This window comes from Brachionichthys hirsutus, chromosome 7, assembly GCF_040956055.1.
Source record: "Brachionichthys hirsutus isolate HB-005 chromosome 7, CSIRO-AGI_Bhir_v1, whole genome shotgun sequence".
Taxonomy (NCBI): domain Eukaryota; kingdom Metazoa; phylum Chordata; class Actinopteri; order Lophiiformes; family Brachionichthyidae; genus Brachionichthys; species Brachionichthys hirsutus.
In genome coordinates this window covers 11,020,257-11,039,023 of record NC_090903.1, presented here as the reverse complement: position 1 = coordinate 11,039,023, position 18,767 = coordinate 11,020,257, and the positions used below count along the sequence as shown (strand labels likewise).

General features: G+C 42.0%; 1 protein-coding gene across 1 annotated transcript in view; it reads left to right on the top strand.

The window, feature by feature from the left end:
• Window positions 1-18,767, top strand: part of LOC137896010 (ryanodine receptor 2-like) — a 47,076-nt gene that overhangs the window by 12,962 nt on the left and 15,347 nt on the right. The window contains exons 31-75 of the mRNA XM_068741540.1: window positions 167-281; window positions 633-793; window positions 945-1,104; window positions 1,273-1,359; window positions 1,451-1,677; window positions 2,149-2,362; window positions 2,452-3,063; window positions 3,142-3,342; window positions 3,487-3,592; window positions 3,726-3,866; window positions 4,678-4,954; window positions 5,066-5,180; window positions 5,381-5,513; window positions 5,720-5,823; window positions 5,978-6,113; window positions 6,980-7,166; window positions 7,631-7,739; window positions 8,409-8,529; window positions 8,738-8,907; window positions 9,088-9,308; window positions 9,535-9,625; window positions 9,709-9,849; window positions 10,308-10,471; window positions 10,682-10,760; window positions 10,944-11,033; window positions 11,314-11,451; window positions 11,604-11,681; window positions 11,860-11,935; window positions 12,018-12,162; window positions 12,362-12,477; window positions 12,803-12,879; window positions 13,641-13,762; window positions 13,908-13,957; window positions 14,181-14,241; window positions 14,599-14,846; window positions 15,238-15,319; window positions 15,869-15,999; window positions 16,094-16,414; window positions 16,505-16,742; window positions 17,138-17,225; window positions 17,308-17,394; window positions 17,531-17,692; window positions 17,832-17,894; window positions 17,982-18,086; window positions 18,350-18,462. Coding sequence (XP_068597641.1) covers window positions 167-281; window positions 633-793; window positions 945-1,104; window positions 1,273-1,359; window positions 1,451-1,677; window positions 2,149-2,362; window positions 2,452-3,063; window positions 3,142-3,342; window positions 3,487-3,592; window positions 3,726-3,866; window positions 4,678-4,954; window positions 5,066-5,180; window positions 5,381-5,513; window positions 5,720-5,823; window positions 5,978-6,113; window positions 6,980-7,166; window positions 7,631-7,739; window positions 8,409-8,529; window positions 8,738-8,907; window positions 9,088-9,308; window positions 9,535-9,625; window positions 9,709-9,849; window positions 10,308-10,471; window positions 10,682-10,760; window positions 10,944-11,033; window positions 11,314-11,451; window positions 11,604-11,681; window positions 11,860-11,935; window positions 12,018-12,162; window positions 12,362-12,477; window positions 12,803-12,879; window positions 13,641-13,762; window positions 13,908-13,957; window positions 14,181-14,241; window positions 14,599-14,846; window positions 15,238-15,319; window positions 15,869-15,999; window positions 16,094-16,414; window positions 16,505-16,742; window positions 17,138-17,225; window positions 17,308-17,394; window positions 17,531-17,692; window positions 17,832-17,894; window positions 17,982-18,086; window positions 18,350-18,462 — 6,663 coding nt within the window. The remainder of the gene's footprint in view (window positions 1-166; window positions 282-632; window positions 794-944; window positions 1,105-1,272; window positions 1,360-1,450; window positions 1,678-2,148; window positions 2,363-2,451; window positions 3,064-3,141; window positions 3,343-3,486; window positions 3,593-3,725; window positions 3,867-4,677; window positions 4,955-5,065; window positions 5,181-5,380; window positions 5,514-5,719; window positions 5,824-5,977; window positions 6,114-6,979; window positions 7,167-7,630; window positions 7,740-8,408; window positions 8,530-8,737; window positions 8,908-9,087; window positions 9,309-9,534; window positions 9,626-9,708; window positions 9,850-10,307; window positions 10,472-10,681; window positions 10,761-10,943; window positions 11,034-11,313; window positions 11,452-11,603; window positions 11,682-11,859; window positions 11,936-12,017; window positions 12,163-12,361; window positions 12,478-12,802; window positions 12,880-13,640; window positions 13,763-13,907; window positions 13,958-14,180; window positions 14,242-14,598; window positions 14,847-15,237; window positions 15,320-15,868; window positions 16,000-16,093; window positions 16,415-16,504; window positions 16,743-17,137; window positions 17,226-17,307; window positions 17,395-17,530; window positions 17,693-17,831; window positions 17,895-17,981; window positions 18,087-18,349; window positions 18,463-18,767) is intronic.

Genomic DNA, 18,767 nt, shown 5'->3' with positions numbered 1-18,767 from the left:
GATCATAATTCATGTTCTGAATCTCATTTAAGAATATGGAAGGAAACAGAAAAAAACGCTGTGTATTTCATGTTACTTTGGTTATGTTATCATGCGTGCTCCCTATTAAGGTGATTAAATTATTTACATGTATAGGATTTCATAATGTGTGTTTGTGTTCGCTAAGGTTTATGATGAAGAGAGCTAAACCAGGCCTGGTCAGCAGCAACTCGTCTGCACGGCTTCTGGAAGATGTTGTAGTTGACAAGGACAACCATGATCACCTTATCCAGAGCGCCAGAGTAAGGCTTTTCATTTCCTCACCGTCATAGCATGCAGAAGCCCAGCGTTGGTGGTTCACTGGTAGAATTATCACCTGCCATGCGGGAGTCCCAGGGCAATGCAGCTAGTTTATAGATTTTCACTCTGGGATTAATAATATATTCTAATGATTTCATAATGATGTTAAATGTATTTGGATACTTCTGACACTAAATTTCTACAAAAGGGTTTATGTGCATGCTTTAGATTATACTATAGTAGTTTTTTGCAGATGCAATTATCAGCTACAATTAAAGAAGAAGGAATGCAAAATACAAATACTACACGTAACCATCTAATTCTGCAGTATTTTTCTTTCTAATGTTTTTCAGTATTATTACTCAGTGCGGGTTCTTCCAGGCCAGGAACCGTTTAACGTATGGGTAGGCTGGGTCACCTCCAGCTTTCGCCAGCATGGTGAACATTTTGACAATGAAAGCGTCGACACTGTGACCATCACCTTGGGAGACGACAGTGGAAAAGTCCGAGAAAGGTGAGCTCACCAAATTAGTTATATTGACTTCACTATATCCTCCTTATGCAATAGCTGCAGGCTTGACCTGATTCAACGGCGCGCCATTCGATAAGTCGAGATAAAAGATGAGAACCCTGGCGACTGCAAATATTCTGTTCCTTTTTAACAGTGTAAAGCGCAGCAGCTGTTACATGGTGTGTGCCGGAGAGGCAACGGGCCTGTCCCGGAGTCGACGGAGTTCAGGCCTGGAGATTGGCTGTTTGATCGACACAACCACCGGACTGCTCACCTTTACCTCCAGCGGAATGGAGTTGGCCACCTTCTACCAAGTAGGTCACACGGACACAATCAACATTCCTCTTCTCTACGGTTGTTAAACGATTACATTTATATCTTAATTCAATCTTCATTTGACCTCTTATCGACCTCTATATGAGGAGCTCGGAAGAATAACTGATTGAAGTCATTATAGTGACTGAACTGAGTTGTGTCATCAGGTGGAAGCCAGTACGAAGCTGTTTCCTGCTGTTTTTGTCAAACCCACCACCAGCACCATGTTTCAGTTTGAACTGGGTAGCATTAAGGTAGAGGAGCTTTTTATTATTCGTCCTCTCGTTAAAATATTAGTGGAACTCTGTTTTCATGTCTCACTTTTTTGCTCTTGTCTCCATGCAGAATGTGATGCCGCTATCAGCAGGTTTGCTTCGCAGTCAGAGAAAGAATGCCACCTCTCAGTGTCCTCCCAGGCTTCAGGTCCAGCATCTCAGCCCAGTTTCATGGACCAGAGTACCAGACCAGGCTTTAAATGTGATGGTGGATGAGCCGGATGAGCGTCATGGATGGAGAATCCAGTGCTCTGGGGCTTTGCAAGACATGACCCTCCAGATCCCCGATGAAAACAGGTTAAAGATAAATATATGCTTTTAGAACTGGGTTTACAGTAAGTGATGCCTGTGCAATTTATATTGCTGTCATTGTAGATTTTGCATGAATCCATCCAGTGTTTTTTATTTTTAAAAACCAGTGGACAAGTGTGAAAAGACAAGCTCCGAGGTGAATGTAATTTACATCAATATGTCATTAAACACCCATTAGAGTATACTGTGTGGAGGCAAGTAAGACTTTACATTTATAGACTTTGTGTACGAGCAAGACTTGCTTGTCTCAGGGGGATTTATGCTCATGGTTACTGTTGGACGGCAGAATCATTTTATGCATGTAGTTTCTCAGCTTTGTGCTCGTCTCATGTGAAAAGGCTAATCAACTACCACAGATCACACTTCCCAGTAAATAACATCATTGCGACTTTCTTTCCACCTGCTATCAACAAGAGTTTTACAAGAAATCCTGTAACTCTGTTTTTCACTGCCTAGGTGTATCGACATTCTGGAGCTGTCGGAAGTTGGCGATCTCTTGACCTTTCACCATCGCACTCTCCTCCTGTACTGCTCTTTATGCACCCTTGGAAACACCAGAGTTTGCCACGCCCTGTGCAGTCACGTGGACCAATCCCAATTCCTCTACGCCATTCAGAGTCCCCGCCTCCATGGCCTTCTCCGCTCTGTGTTTTATGAGCTGCTTATTCAGGCGAGTGCTTGTTCATTTTATGCTTTTCTTTCTTTTGATTGATTGGCAGTGAGGAACAAATAAATGAAAGGGTCCCTCTTGTTCTTCAGGTTCACCTCAGCAGCCACGCTACAGCACGTCTCATGATGAACCATGAATACATTGTTCCTCTGACTGACCAGACCAGACGAATCAGCCTTTTCCCCAGCCTCAGTGATAACATTAAAGGAGGGAATTGTATTCCCAGCAATAGTATGAGCACGTCCCTTAAACCAGGGATGCATTTCTCATCTCCTTGTTTTGTTAGAAGTGATGGGAAAGATGGAGATTTTGAACTTGAACTAGCATACACATGCAGCCCTGAAATCCCTCTGGATGTACTGAAGAAGCTGACTGTGGAGATGTTGACTGCTGGAATGAGGGCTGTGGGACAGGGTGTGACAGATCCTGTAGGGGGCAGCATTGAGCTCATGCTTGTTCCTTCAATTAGGCTGTTCTGCACCCTTCTGGTTATTGGGGTATTTAGGGATGAGGACCTTGGGAAAGTTCTGAAACTGATAGAGCCGGGGGTCTTCTCTTCAAATCCTGAAAACACAGAGGAGGAAGAGGAAGAAGAGGCAAGCGTTGATGAAAAAGAATGGAATGGTATCAAGCAAGAAGATGAGGACACCCCTAATCAAGGACTCCTTCAAATGAAGCTTCCAGAAGCTGTTAAACTTGAGGTGAATGGGCAGACATTTGAAATAGTCTCAAATCAGTCTAAAACAATAACGTTAAAATTCCTGCATTTCTTTCTCCAGCTCTGCCACTTGCTGTCCTACCTGTGTGATTGTCAGATGCGCCACAGGGTGGAAGCTGTGGCTGCTTTTTCGGAAAAATTTGTGCATCAGCTGCAGGAGAACCAACGCCTTCGCTATAACCAGGTCATGCAAGCGCTCAACATGTCTGCAGCTCTAACTGCTCGCAAAACCAAGGAGTTCCGTTCACCTCCGGAGGAGCAGGTGAAATGGCCTGAAATAGATTTTGAAAAATGTATTCCCTTAAGTAGTTTTTAAGATTGGATGTTGATGGGGCTGTACATGTTGTAATTGTTGCTTTTGCAATAATACAGTCTATTATGGTTGTGCAATCATATCTCGTTGCAGATCAATCAGCTGCTGAGCTTCAGAGAGAATGAACTTAACTGTCCGTGTCCAATGGAAATTCAGCAGCTCCTGCAAGACTTCCACCCCCTCCTCATCACACACTGTGGTTGGAGCTGTTCATCTTTCATTGATTCAGTACTAAGCTTCATTTAGCCACGGGGAACTATAAATGGGGCTTTATGACAGCATTTGGTGTGATTGAAACAATGGAAAGCTAATCTTGTCCTGTAATTGTGTAGGCATTAAGTTGGCCAGTGACACAGAGGATAAAGAGGATGCTGGGATATCTGCAAAAGAGCGTCTTATTCGTTTAGTGACGAGAGTGATTGGACTGAAGAAGAAGCCCACAGGAGTGGAGGAAAATAGACGGCAGAGTGGCAGTAAGATAATCTGCGTTATCAAAGCCCTTCTTTTTGCCTTTTGTCACATTTAAACCCAATAAATTTCCCTGTGTATGGATTCACGTACAATCTGAGGACTATGACTGAGAATATCAAGACTGTAATCCTATTTTAGACTGTGTATATATGTAAATATATTTTTTTCTTCTTGAAATTTGAGACATCGATCACTAATGTGGTGCAGATTTCACATTTTGACAATGTACAAATATTGGACATGTTTTTCCAAATTGTTTAGTTTCAATTTGAAGTGGAACTATGTCGTCAGTCTAACATCTGTTTCTGCAGAATGTGGCGGAGAAACACTTTTGTCAAGGGTTTAAGACAATTACATTTGCTTTTGTGAGATTTATTAGGTGAGCTCAGACAGATTATGTCTTCAGAAAGGTCAAATGCACAGACACAAGTGGCAAAGGAATTATTATTATTTTTTGGACAGTATATTCCCACATGGCAGAAACAGATAACAGAGCCGACGGTTAGCTCACAGTGCGACGGAGAACATGTTGCCTGTTTCAAGGTTGTCAATATAAAGAGTGTTCAGCTGCAAAGCCTACATAAGCTCTTAAGTGGATTTATATCAAGCAGTTGCGTGCATGAAAAGCATGCTAGAAAGTAAATTATAATGGAAAGCGTCATCACACACATAATCTAAGTGGCAAAAGAACATTGTTGCCTCGACTGTTTCTTTCCTGGATTTGTGGGGAGATTTAATATTTTGCACCTCACTGTCCTTGTGCATAGGAAGGCCATTCTTTAATAGTTTTTCCAACTGCTGGTACTTCTTCAGAGTCCCTAAAAACGCTGATCTCTGAAACGATGGTGCGGTGGGCTCAAGAGACTGAGATGCAGAACCCTGAGCTGGTCAGGTCAGTTTTCTCATTGCTGCACCGCCAGTATCAGGGCCTCAGGGGCCAAATGGCAGGACCCCTCTGCAGAGCCTACACCATCAGTCAGGCTTCGGTGCAGGACACCATGGCTCTCCTGTCCTACCTGAGCCAAATCCGTGCCCTCCTCAGTGTCCGCATGGGGAAAGAAGAAGAGAAGCTAATGATAAGGAAGCTCGGGTAGGCGTCTTTTGAAAACTTCTGATTATTATCTTAATTAGTTACAGTTTAATTTTTATATATTCTAACGGTTTCATTTTTTTCCATTATCTTTTTTTTTTTTAATGACAGAGACATCATGAATAATAATGTTTTCTACCAGCACCCCAACCTAATGAGGGTTTTGGGGATGCATGAGACTGTAATGGAGGTGATGGTCAATGTTCTTGGAGAAGGACAATCAAAGGTGAGACAAACAGATGTTTTTTTGTGATGATATGGAGAAAGTGAAGCAAATCTTTAATGTGATGGTTAACATTGCAGAAATAAGGCCCAGTTGATGTTGCAAAAATGCATGGTCAACGATGTCTTTAGCGCAGTCGGTTTATTTTGTTCTATATATGCCCACAGATGTTATTTAACCATGCTTTCATTTCCTGTCATTAGGAGATAACCTTTCCCAAGATGGTAGCCAGTTGCTGCCGATTCCTGTGCTATTTTTGCCGCATTAGCCGTCACAACCAGGGAGCCATGTTTGACCATCTCAGCTACTTACTGGAAAACAGTAATGTCGGGCTCGGTAAATATTATACTCTTACTATTCTATTCCAGTGCACACACTGTTTGCAAAGTAACATACCGGTAGATTGACTTCTGGGACACAACCTGAATTCTGACAAACATTGTCAGGATCTTGTCCAAACAATAAGACACCCCAATCTCCTGACATCCTATGTATAGTACACGAGTTGGCGTTTAGAGGGATTTTATGTCCTTGTCCCTTAGCGTCACCGTCCATGCGTGGGGCTACACCGCTGGATGTAGCAGCAGCCTCAGTTATGGATAATAATGAGCTGGCCTTAGCACTGAGGGAACCTGATTTGGAGAAGGTGAGCTCATCTTCCTTGTCCTCCCCCCTCAGTGCTGCTATTCATAGTGTCTGAGAGAGGCAACATTCTAATAGAGATTCAACCTTTCTCTTTCCCACTTATCAGTCCAATAACTTTAGTAACTCCCAATAAGTAAATTGCCTTTTCTCTACAGGTTGTTCATTACCTTGCTGGCTGTGGTCTCAAGAGCTGTGAACTGCTCGTGGCTAAAGGCTACCCTGATATTGAATGGAACCCCGTAGAGGGCGAGCGCTACCTGGATTTTCTACGTTTTGCTGTCTTCTGTAATGGTAACAAGTTCTTATTATTACCGGTACTCATAAAACTCACATATTGCAGTGCAACTTCACAGAAGTGTTCGGCATGCAGTAAGGACGAATCTGTAAAAACCTGGAGTGGATCTAGATTTTTTTTTCAGCATAATGCTATTTTTGTGATTGATGTCAGTTACACTTAAATTTTGACACAGTTCCAAGAAACTCAGTGGGGCAGAAAATATTGGAGGAGATCCAGATGAAGAGATGAATGTTTATTTTTTTTTTACATTACAAGAACCTTGAGGGCAACCATTCGCTCATTCATTGTCACGAAGACAAGAAAATCAGTAATCCATGATGCGTGTTTATACTTGAGCTATCCCAGGGGACTTTTTTTAAATTACAAGAATGGAAACAGGCGATTAAACTTAAATGCCTACTCTTCTGAAAAATCTGCTCTCCTGACCCATAATTAATTTGATATTGATTCTTTCTGTGTTCGTTCTTTGAATTCAGCAATTCTCAGATATCAGATTGAATTTTGTGCTCCCAACTACTGTAAACTATTTGCATCAGAAGTAATTACCTCCATAGTGCTTCCCATATAGATTTTTTTTTTTTTTTTTTACTCTATGGCTGTGCCCAGAAGCCATCAGATCAAATTGCCCTTTAGGGTGCTGACAGTTTACAAAAAGCATTGGCTTTCTCTTTGATATCCTCTGCACCTGTTTCTGCCACAGCATATGAGCACACACACATACAGCTATTAACTTGAGAATAATTATTCTACTGTTCTTCAATTTCCATTCTGAAAAATTAAATACAATTTAACAAATGCCCTCTCGCACACTCTGCCCACAGATGACTAGTTTGATACTTTGTGTCTTTTCTTACCACAGGTGAGAGTGTAGAGGAGAATGCTTACGAGGTGTTGAGGCTTTTGATTCGTCGGCCGGAGTGTTTTGGGCCCGCCCTGCAAGGCGAGGAGGGAAATGGTCTCCTTGCAGCCATGAAGGAAGCCATCAGGATCTCAGACGATCCTTCTAGAAATGCGACCTGCACTACAAACCAGTCGGATGGAACACTGTCAGTCTTACATGTGGAGTAAGGAGAGTTATTCATGTGTGTGTGTATGCTGACAGTAAAGCTCCATTAGCCCTTAAATAAAATAAAAAACATTTTAAAAATGTATTTTTAAATGAAAATGAAATATGACAAAGCCCATAAATATTCATGCAAATATGATTTAAAAAAGGTGACTAAATATTTCGCACTTTTTCAAGTGGAGATAATTTCTGTCAGTTTCAGGAGTGCCACTTGGCATATGACACTCCATACATGTGACTCTCTTTATGTCTTTATGCTACAGATTGCATGATTTTGGGAACATTTTTCACTTAGTAGTATTAATACAGATTCATAAAATACAAGAATAACCTAATAAGTATGAAATAAGTCCCAGAACGTTAGTTAGCTGGGAAACAACACCATTATATATGTATTTTATTTCACAACAAACTTTTGACTGTTGGGATTGTTCCCTGTAACAGAGATGTCGTCCAGGACAGTGGCGAGGACCTCATTCACATGGGGCATGCCATCATGACCTTTTACTCAGCTCTTATCGACCTGTTGGGCCGATGTGCACCAGAGATGCATGTGAGTGTTTCCCCGACCTTCTGCTGGTGCCTCATGCAATAGTCTGCAAACTGCTGTTGAAAGAAAAGGTCAAAAAGAGACAAAAACCTGTCGCAGACTAACTTGGTTCACGGACTGGAGCCCGTGTTTCGACATAAATTATGAATATTGGAACGTTTGACTGGCTATTTTTTTTCCATAGAGATTCACTGCTTCAATAATAGTTGCCAAATAGTTTTCTAATGGCACTAGTGATGTATGATACCTGCCTTCTACATATGTATAGGAACTGGAAAGACCATGTTTACATGTCAAGTGGTCAACTTAGCTCAAGCTTGTTAGAAATAGTGGACATTCCTCGTCTACAAAGAAAATCAGATTTGCCCATCTTAGAGAGTTAAAATGTAAATACAATAATAATAGCAGATAAAGCAAGCCTTTGGACAGTGGATTTGAAGCATAAATTAGAGACAAATCAACTACAGCAAATTAAGAAAAGAAAGAGTGAGTAATCAGGTTTTAAACTTTGGCACAAATCTCAGACTGAAAAATGAGCTCTTGATCTTTTGGTGGAATTGATGTAACTGTAAATCCCAAACGCTGCAGATATATATATATTAAAATGTCAATTTTGTACACAAGAATACACCATTGACCTCCTGTAACATGTTGCACTGTATTGCTGTCCAGTTGATTCAAGGAGGCAAAAGAGAATCAATCCGCATGAGAGCCATCCTGAGGTCTCTCATCCCCATTCAGGATCTTGAGGGCGTCATCAGCATCTCCCTTCAAATCCCCTCAGTGTCTCCAGGTGAAATGAAAGTTTGTCAGGGAATTTTACCTAACTCCACTGATAAGTACCGGATTATCAGTTGTGGATGTCTATAAATTATAATTGTCTTTATTCTCTTTTGTAATTGAAGCGAAGTGAAGAATTGTACTCACCAACACGTGGTATAGATACACGTACAACACAAATTATGTTGATCTAAATGTACACTTTCACTTGTTTCTGCCAGATGGTCATGTGGTTGACCCTGACCTATCCAAAGTGTTCTGCCCAGACCACAAGGCAGCCATGGTTCTGTTTCTGGACCGGGTGTACGGCATCGAGAACCAGAGCTTTCTTCTCCATCTGCTGGAAGTTGGTTTCCTGCCTGACCTTCAGGCTGCTGTCTCTATTGACAATGTGAGCGGAGCAAATGTAATTTAGTTGACCTGTTCACATGCTTGAGTGACCTAGTGTAATATTGGTATAGTGACCTATGACCTCGCATCAGTTCAAGCTACAATCTGTCACCAATAAGAGGAATGTCCACTTCCATCTGTTGCACTGACCCCCCCCCCCCCTCTCTCTTTTACTTTGCAGGCTGACTTAGGTTCTACTGATATGGCCCTGGCCCTCAATCGATACCTATGCTCAGCTGTTCTTCCCCTGATTACCAAGTGCTCCGATTATTTCTGTTATTTGGATGACCATATTTCATTGGTGGACAGTTTCATCCAGACAATCTACAGTCTATCCAGAGTGCTTAGCTTGACCAAGGCTCAGGGGGACACAATTGAAAATTGTTTGTTGGCTGTGAGCAGGTTAGCTTCTGTCTACTCTCAACTATTGCAAGAACTGCTGATGTTGATGCACGAGTCTGATTTTTTTTTCCAGAAAGGAATTTTGAATTGTTTAATGTACAAGTTGCTGCACAATTAGCTTTTCTGTTTTATGACCGAATAGTAAGAAGAGAACTTCTTCACTGTCACATGTGTTATTATTCTGAAAACTGGTCATGTGACTAAATCTTCACATTGATGTCCTCAGCAAACTCCAGCCATCCATGATGCAGCCTCTCCTTCGACGTCTGGTCTTGGATGTTCCCCAGCTTACACACCACAGCAAGATGTCACTGAAGGTGGACACACATGTTACAGATGATAGCAGATCCTTTCATTAATTTAAATGATTTATTTTTTAACAATGGTCACTATTTACCAGCTCTTGACCAGTCACTACGAGCAGAGGTGTAAGTATTACTCAGTAACTGGAGAGCAGGGTGACCAGGGTTTGGCTTCTGAAGAGGAGCTCCACCTGTCTAGAAAGCTGTTCTGGGGGGTGTTCAAGGCCTTGGAGAAAAAGGTAAACCATATTAAATATCCTTGTCAACCATGCCACTTCAGAGGAAGGACTTGCTTAGAAAAAGTGTAGGTTTTTAATAGTTAAAAGACCTTTCAAAGTACAGAAAAAATATGAGAATTTGTATTTATACTGCATGTATCTGGTAAAGTAAAGACATCACAATGAGAGATTCTTCTGACATCTTTGGCCACGTTAATCCCTGGTTCACGTAGGATTCAGGGAATGTGTTTCTCCAGCAGGGAGACCAACTTTGTAACCATTGTGTTATTGAATTATAACAATATAAGAAATAAAAGGCTTTTTTCCGCACTGAGTGGTGTTCTAAGATTGAGAAATTGAGTCACAGATATAGCGCCACAAAACACTTTGTCTTCTTTTATTGCCCTGCCTGTCAGGACCCAGTCTTATAAGATAAAAACTGTATTGTGTCTTTTGCGTTTCCAAATCCAACTCTACAGGAGTATGAGCCTCAGTTATTTAGGCTGTGTGTCCAGTGCCTGTCTGCAGTGACCAAAGCCCTCCCTCCCGACCATGTCGACTCAAGCTGCACCTCCCATATGGAGAGAAATGTCTCATTGGACTCAGAAGGACACTTTGACCCCCAGCCTGTTGATACTTCAAAGTAATTTTTTATTTTTATTTTTTTCATGAATGTGATGACCTGTTCGGCCTCATAAATATTGTAGACTGCACTTTAACAGAATTGACGTTTTGCCTTCTGTTAGTATAGTTTCATGCTCTTGATAAGTCATTCCATTAACAATGTGTTGCTGTATTAAAACGTGTTACTGCCCCACTAGAGCACCATCCATTATTTATTTCCCTGCACTAGTGTGTCAGTGCCAGAGAGACTGGAGCTTGTAGTAAACAAGTACGCAGAGCATACTCATGAGAAGTGGTCACTGGAAAAGGTAATGACACACTGATTATTTCTCCTAACAGTTGATTAAGTTCTGATGCATGAGGATTGACTCCTTTGAGGACAAATGATGATGTTAGTCATGGTTATCAATAGTGTGATGGAGCGAACATATTGACGCCCACGCATTTCTGAAGGAGTATTTTGTACTGATTTGATGCATTCCCTCTGATAGTTCACTAACGGCTGGGTCCACGGGGAGCAGCTATGTGAAAACACTAAGGTTCACCCTCTCCTCAAGCCATACAGGGCGCTGGCTGAGAAGGTATAACGAGAAGTTTTTTTTTTATGGCTGCTGTCTGTGAAGGGGCTTAAATAAAGAAAGGAGTGAACTGACAAATCCCAGAGGCATCTGCATACCAAATGAGGATGCATGTAAAATATTAAAATCCCTCAGTTCACGATGCTTGGCGTATTGAGCATACAACAAATGTTGTTTCAAGTTTTTGAAATATCAAACTAGTTTAAGGTTGCTCCTATGTCCTTGGCCCATATGCTAATTTCAGTTGTAGTAATTTCTTTATCGAACTGCTTGAGTTTTCCAGGAGAAGGAGGCGTACCGCTGGGCCATCAAAGAGACCATAAAGAGCATGTTGGCCTTTGGGTGGACCGTAGAGAGGACCAAAGAAGGAGAGGCATTCGGCATGCATACCCGTACTCCCACAGTCTCTCAGTCTGGACAGGTATGTCTGCTTCATAGGTCACTTCACTTTGCTGCTGGGCGCCACATCAATAAAGTTAATCTGAACAAATCTAAACAAAGCACCTCCACTACTTTTTCTTTTTTTACATGCTTTCCTTAATGGAGTAATTAGCAGCTTGTTGTTTTCCCCAGTTGTCTTTTGAAGGTGCATCAACATTCAGCCCCAAACCCATGGATGTGAGCAGCATCACTTTATCATGGGACCAGTGTGTAAGTCATCTATTTTCTCTCCGGTCATGTAATCTGCAGGGGCATCTTATCCAGTCTGAGCCGATGTGCTTGCTTGACCATTATTTAAATCTACCTTGCATTTGCACACACCGGACTCATGTGTCAGAGAGCTGTGCGGTACATTTCACTCTTTCGTTCCCCTTTTTCTTATTTCTAGGCAATGGCTGAGCAGTTAGCAGAAAACTACCACAATGCCTGGGCGATGAGGAAGAAATTAGATCTAGAGAGCAAAGGTACATTGTGTAGTACATAGTGTCAGCGCCTCTCCACGCAGGAGATAACAAAACTCAATGTACTGTATCAATGTTTTCACAGGAGGTGTTGGCCATTCAGTGCTAGTACCCTATGATACCCTGACTGCCAAGGAGAAAACCAAATTCAGAGAGAGGGCCAAGGATATCCTTAAGTTCCTTCAGCTAAACGGCTACACTGTGTGGAGGGGAGTACAAAATGAGCCTATGTGACACATCATGTACATCCTGTCGTGGCACTCGTTTAATCCTCTTTAGCAGGTCTTGCAGCATTAAATCCCAGGTACCAGAGAACGATACAATAGTACTTCTTCCAATTCCCCCCAAGCCCATCTTATACTTTCTGACTTGTCAGGTTTATTTTCCATTAGTAGTGTCCGATTATATTTGATTATTTCTCTATTGCAGGGATAGAAAAATGCTGGAAATGGATTTTCCGGTTGTCGACAACTGCTTTGGTCAGATTCTCCTCCAGTCGCTGCTGTGTCACACTGAGGATGTCCAAGAACACATGCTGGAGATGGGTAACCTTATAAATCTTAATAAATGTAAAGACCAAAAAAAAAACCAAAACAATTGTGGATATACAATAAAACACCGGATGGAATGACTCAAGAGAATGATTACTGTATAGCATTAATCTTTGTTTTATGATTCAATAATGACTTTCTCTTGAGTCTAGTTTTTGTCGCTTTAAACTGAGCCAGTTCAAAATATTTCGGCCCAGATCTTTCCTGCATAAAATATGCATAGAACTTTTATTTGCCTCTTTTTCTTTTTTATCTTGGTAGTCTTGGTGTTCGATTGCGTGTACTGTAATTCAGTTCTTCATTGTGCTTTTCTTTCCAGAAGTGATGCAAGCAAGAGGCCAAATGTCTAAAGGAGAGAAATCGCCTCACCAGCAACTGAAACCGTTTTTTCCAAAGGCATGTTTCAGATCAGTTCATATCAAAACATAAAAAAATCTGTGATCTGCATTTCATGTTGTGAGGATTTGATATATAGAATGTCAAAAATGTCTTAGTCATCTTCAAGGTTACTTTTTTTCCACTGCCGTTTTCTTTATTCTCCTTGAGTTTATTTCACTTAAGTCATCTAATTAGTTCTGCTGAATGTTGGTCACCCTTGGCAACCCCTCCAAGTAATGCCATTTGTGGCTTTGTAATTTATTTAACTATTTTCAAAAATCCACGTGGGCGTGCTGATTGTGATCAGAGCATTGATTAAAGCTTCCCACACTGTCCTGCCTCTAAGGAGGCAGCAAATTAAAATGGTTTATTTCTCATTAATGGGAACCAATGAGTCAGACCCATTTAGCCACGTCAGTGAACACTCATGCCTGACATCCTTGCATCCCACACCTCCAATTCAGCAACACACACAATTATGCATGTCTTTCATTGTTTGTGGATGGTTGGTATTTCATCAAAATGAACTAATCTGCACTAAATAATAACTTTTGCCATCAGGTCAGGGTTGTGTCCATTATTTCAAAGAGGCATTCACAGTTTAGACTTTAGACCCACAGACAAAATTCTGTGAGACACAAGTTATGATCTGAATTTTCTAAAATATGTTTCAATTTAAACTAATTACTTTTTTATTGGACTTTGAAGGTTCTCAGGGGATATTTACAGAGATTGTGGCTCAAACACGTTGATGTATGTTCATGCGTTCCACTCAACAGGTTATCCTACATCTACTGGAACAATACGTGAAAAGCCACCATCTTTATTTCCTGTCCACCTCCCTCCGCTCGAGTGCACGCAGAAGCCATGCCTCAAAAAAGGAAAAGGAGATGATTGCAAGGTATTTACCATCTCTAGGATAACACTCGCAGACTGGTTTTTACATAATTCCTTCTCTATTTTAACATTGTTCTGTGCTGCAATTTTCAGGACCCGTAGTTACCTCTTTCTGCTTTCCATTTCTTCTCATTTCTCCTTACATCCAGCCTCTTTTGTAAGCTTGCAGCTCTTGCGAGACACAGGACCTCACTCTTTGGTAAGGGTTGTGTGAAAATGAACTGAGCAGAAATGTTCTTTTTTACTTGTTGCTTCCTTTGCTTTTGCGTTGTTTGGCCGTGATTGTGTCTGCCCATTGTTGTGTCTGATTCATCCCATTCCTTGTGCATTTGTGAATGTTCTGCATTCGCATATCTTTTTATTTGTGCGTGTGAGCTGACATCCTAGATTCATTCTGTGTTTGTATGTTTATTTTTACCCAGGAAATGAAGCCTCCACAATTTCAAGCTGCCTCCAAGTTTTGTCTCAGGCCCTGGATGCCAGGTAGATGTCACTGCTCTCACATTCTGCCTGATCCTGCAATCACATCAATGTCACACTGCTATGAGGATGAGATGACTGGTGTGACTGATACACTGATGCTATCTAATTGTGCTTGACATCACTAACACTCCCTGAGGACAATGCATCTGATGCATGATGCTAAAGATAGACTCCTGGCTCTGCAGAGATTGATGTTATTCAACCTTGTCTGGGGGGTACAGACTAACGGCTTCCCTCATAACTTTCTAAAAACCCCATTTTGGCAGCAACAGCCAAATTCTATACTGTTTTAATATTATGTTCACGTCACCCAGATAATTCATAATTCATCATTTGTTTTACACCCTTTAACCCCAGGACCTTGGTGAAGTCAGCCCCAGAGGCCATCCAAGCATCGCTGCATTCATTTTTTGAGGAGGCTGCAGCTGATCTGGAGACGACTGTGGAAACCCTCTCTGTGCCCTTGGCCTGTCTGCCTCAGAGCAAGAACCAACAATCCAGAGTAGTGGCCAAAGTTCTCAATTACACGACCTCCATTCTTATCCCTACCCTCACTTCCCTCTTCCAGCACCTTGGTCTCCAAGGCTACGGAACGGACCTCCTGGGTAAGGGACAGCGATGCATGATAGTTAAAAAAGGCACTCGTCTTGACAACCGCCACCAAATGTTTTCAGCATGCTCGATCATTAGCCTTGCCTTCCACTGAGCTAGATCAACAGCTGGCACGACACCTCCTGAATTCACAGAGGAACACTCTCCTTCAATTCAACCTTCCACATATCTGAAGTCAGCTCTCATTAAATATCTCGGTTATGACCATAGAGGAGTAGGAACTCTATTGTTTCCCTCAAAAACCTCCCGAACTTACAGGAATTATTCATTATCTGAATCAGTAGCCAGCCAGCCAGCCTGTCTCTCTCCGTGATCATGTGCGATTAGCTTTCGTGCTTAGTGCCCTTGACTACTTCCTCACTAAGCATCACCTTGTCTTTCCAGTTGGGAGCATCCAGATCTCCTGTTACAGGATCCTTAACAGCCTCTACGCTCTTGGCACCAGGAGCACCATCTGCATAGAGGGGTACTGCCCAATGACTTTGACGCCTGATTTGAATTCTGATTTATCTTTATATAATTGCAGTATTTTCTTTCTTCCACATATCACTTCGAAATGAAAATGATTCTTTTATCGATCTCCCTTAAAGATGTTTTGTTTCTGCCAGAGTTTATTTTTCTATCTGTTAGTTTGTCGGCCTCTTTGCAAGATTGTTCATGCGGTTATGCAAATATTTTTAGAAACACTTTTGGAGAAGACCAATCCAATTGATTTGGGTATTGATCTGGATGACCACTAAAATCAAATGACTGAGCTCCCAGTTGCAGAGATGCACAACCTCTGATTGCTTTGTAGTTGTATCTATTAATTACATTTCTAAATCATAGAATTAATGAAATACATGATTATATTCAGCATTATTTGGGCTTGATACGTATGTAATAAATTACACATTTTTAATGCAGCTTTATCTGAGAGATGAATCTGGGTCAGGCATCATTTTCCGAAGACTTTGTTACGGTGTGGACGTTACTCAGTTCTAGGCTCGTGTCCTAACGCCGGTTTTCCATGCAGGCTCAGGCCAGCGGCAGGAGTTTGTCTGGCAGCCCTGAGTGGGACTTTTCCTGTTTGTTTTCTGGAGCCAGCCTTAAACCACAACAACCCGTACTCTATCTACAATGCTGTGAGCGCTCCAGAAAGAGAAGGTGACGAACTCTGACGACCACCAGTTTCCTCCGTTTAATCTTCTATCCCTGGAATAGTTTCACCCTCATTCGGTCTTTGTATCTGTTCTTTTAGAGCTCGGACTTCCTGATCAGGTGCAGGACATGTGTCCCCTTTTGCCTTCCCTGGAGCAGGCCCAGCGGGAAGTGGACGAGCTGGCAGACTCTGGTGCTGGAGCTCGCGAGGCCCACTGTGTTCATGTGATGGAGGTCAGCTTGCCCATGCTGTGCAGCTACATGTCCCTGTGGTGGCACTGGGGCCCCGAGGGCCAGCCAGACAGCCCATCCTGCACTTCCGTCATTCCTCAGCATGCCAGTGACCTACTTGGCCACATCCTCCGCATTATTCATAACCACGTAGGGGATAGCCACGGTAACTGGATAAAAGAGATGGCAGGTATTGTGTTCTTGTCCAATAATAGGGTGGATTACTTTATTCTCCATAAGCCCCCTTTCCCCCGCTCTAAACAGCTGTCATGCCTCTCAGTCTTTTCTCAGCCAATCATATGCAAAGTCCGCTCGGAGCTGTTGAAGAGCCACTTTCTGCCACTGATGGAGAAGTTGACAAAGAGAGCAGCGTGTGTGCTGCTGGAGGAGGAGAAGACGAGAGCAGAGGGGTGCGATACGTCAGAAGCAGAGCTGCAGATACAAGAAAAGTTCACTGTACTAGTCCGAGACCTCTATGCCTTCTACCCCCTCCTCATTCCATTTGTGAATTCTTATCGGTAAGGCATGCTGCCTAGAGCCTGCGATGTGGAAGAGCAAACTGGCTAAGGACAAATTATCATCCAGGAGACTTTTCAAGGATTTATAAACTCATTGGAAAGCAAAACTTATTTCACTTCCTTTGATGATGCTCCCGTTATCACCGGACAGTTTCTGAAGTTCTTAAGAAGCATTTTAGACAATAAATTGAGCATTAATATTTGTTGAAATGGTAAAACATGGCAAAAAAATGTAGTTACTTTCTTTTTGTGCAAATGCCATACAGGTTAGAACGAAACATGTTATGAAGAAAAATGAGTCTAAGTGGCCTTAAGTGGCTATTCTACTTGTTATTTCAGTCATAATTTTAAATTCTGGAATGATAATGCAATATGTGTTGGTGTCTCTGTCTCAGAGCCAGCTGGCTGAAAGAGTCAAACCCCGATGCCCAGCAGCTGTTCAGAATGGTGTCAGAGGTCTTTATATTCTGGGCAAAATCTCATGTGAGGATGACACATAATAATGTCAGTGCTATTGAGATAAATGCTTTACTCTTTAAAACATGTCTTGTGCTTGATATACCAGACATTTAAATGGGAGGAGCAGAACTATGTGGTCCAAAATGATATAAACAACTTGGCATTCCTGGTCAACAATGACAAAATCTCCAAGGTGAGCCATATTAAATTGACCTTTTTGACATTACCTTGAGAAAAACCATCCCCCATCATGCAGTGGATCCTATCAGTATTTATATGGCAGTTCATTCTCAGTGAAATTGATTAACCTTAAACCTTTAAATACTCAGTTTGACCTTGAGGAGAGGAGGATGAAGAGGAAGGGCGATCGGTATTCCACACCTACCTCTCTCATTGTGGCTTCCGTGAAGAGACTGCTCCCCGTGGGGCTTAGAGATTGTTTTGAAAGTGACCAAACCCTGATCACGCTGGCTAAGAACGGCTTCACTCAGGTTGGTTGGAAAAATACCCCGATTGCTGTCGTCCCCACGACGACAGAAGCTTGTCAGATTCAGGTCACAGCGGCACAGTTGTGTTTCCGCAATAACTTGAGAAGCAGAAAATAGCTTATTGTTTGTTTGCTTTCCATAGAAGAACACAGAGGATGAGATCCGAGACCATGTTCTAAGTTGTCTTATACATCTCCAGATTCAGGTAAGATGATTGCACTTTTAAATTCAAATATCTTTAACTGAATTGTTGGTACAAAAATGTCTTTATTAATTTTATTCCCCTGTACAGACATCGGAAAACCTTCATACAGAACATCCAGAGAGAATGAGTCACATCCAAAGGACTGTGGACAGGATTTTGGAGATAGCTCGAGTCCTGTATTACTTGGACCAGGCGAGACTTTAAAGCACCATAAAACCCCAATCAGAAGTATATTCAGATATTTAAACTTGCTTAGCATTGGCACTCTTGCTACAGCAGCACAAAACTGTTTCAGCGCACCAAGAACTCTAACAGGAGATCATTTCTGTTGACCAAAGTTTCAATGTTGGACCTCTGTCTGTCTGCTTTTACTGAATTTATTTCTATACGTTTATTTACGGCTTCAGCTTCAAGGTTGCTTTTCCTTGTAAATCTATAATTGCTTTTGTGTTCAGGTGGAACATCCACCGAGATGTAAAAAGCCTGCTTGGCACAAGGTGCTGTCCAAACAGAGGAAACGAGCAGTGGTGGCTTGCCTCAGGATGGCTCCCCTCTACAACTTACCCAGGTAGCGTCATGTTATAAATATAAATGGAGGCTTTGCACCCGCTGCGCTGCTGTATACGCCGGTGAATTTCATATTAAATGCAGTAAACCATTCAAAGCACTGTTTGTCTCAGGTGGAATGGGACATTGTTGTTCTGCTTCTGAGCCGGGGGTGGAGGTAGCAACTGTGGCGAATCAATGCTCGTAAAAGGGAGCCAGCAATGCCAAGCGAGAGGGTGGATGTCATGTTTTGACAATGTGCTTTTTGTGGCATCCACAAGTGGGGGATTTCAGAAGACGCTATAGGGACAGTTAAAAGCTAACTCA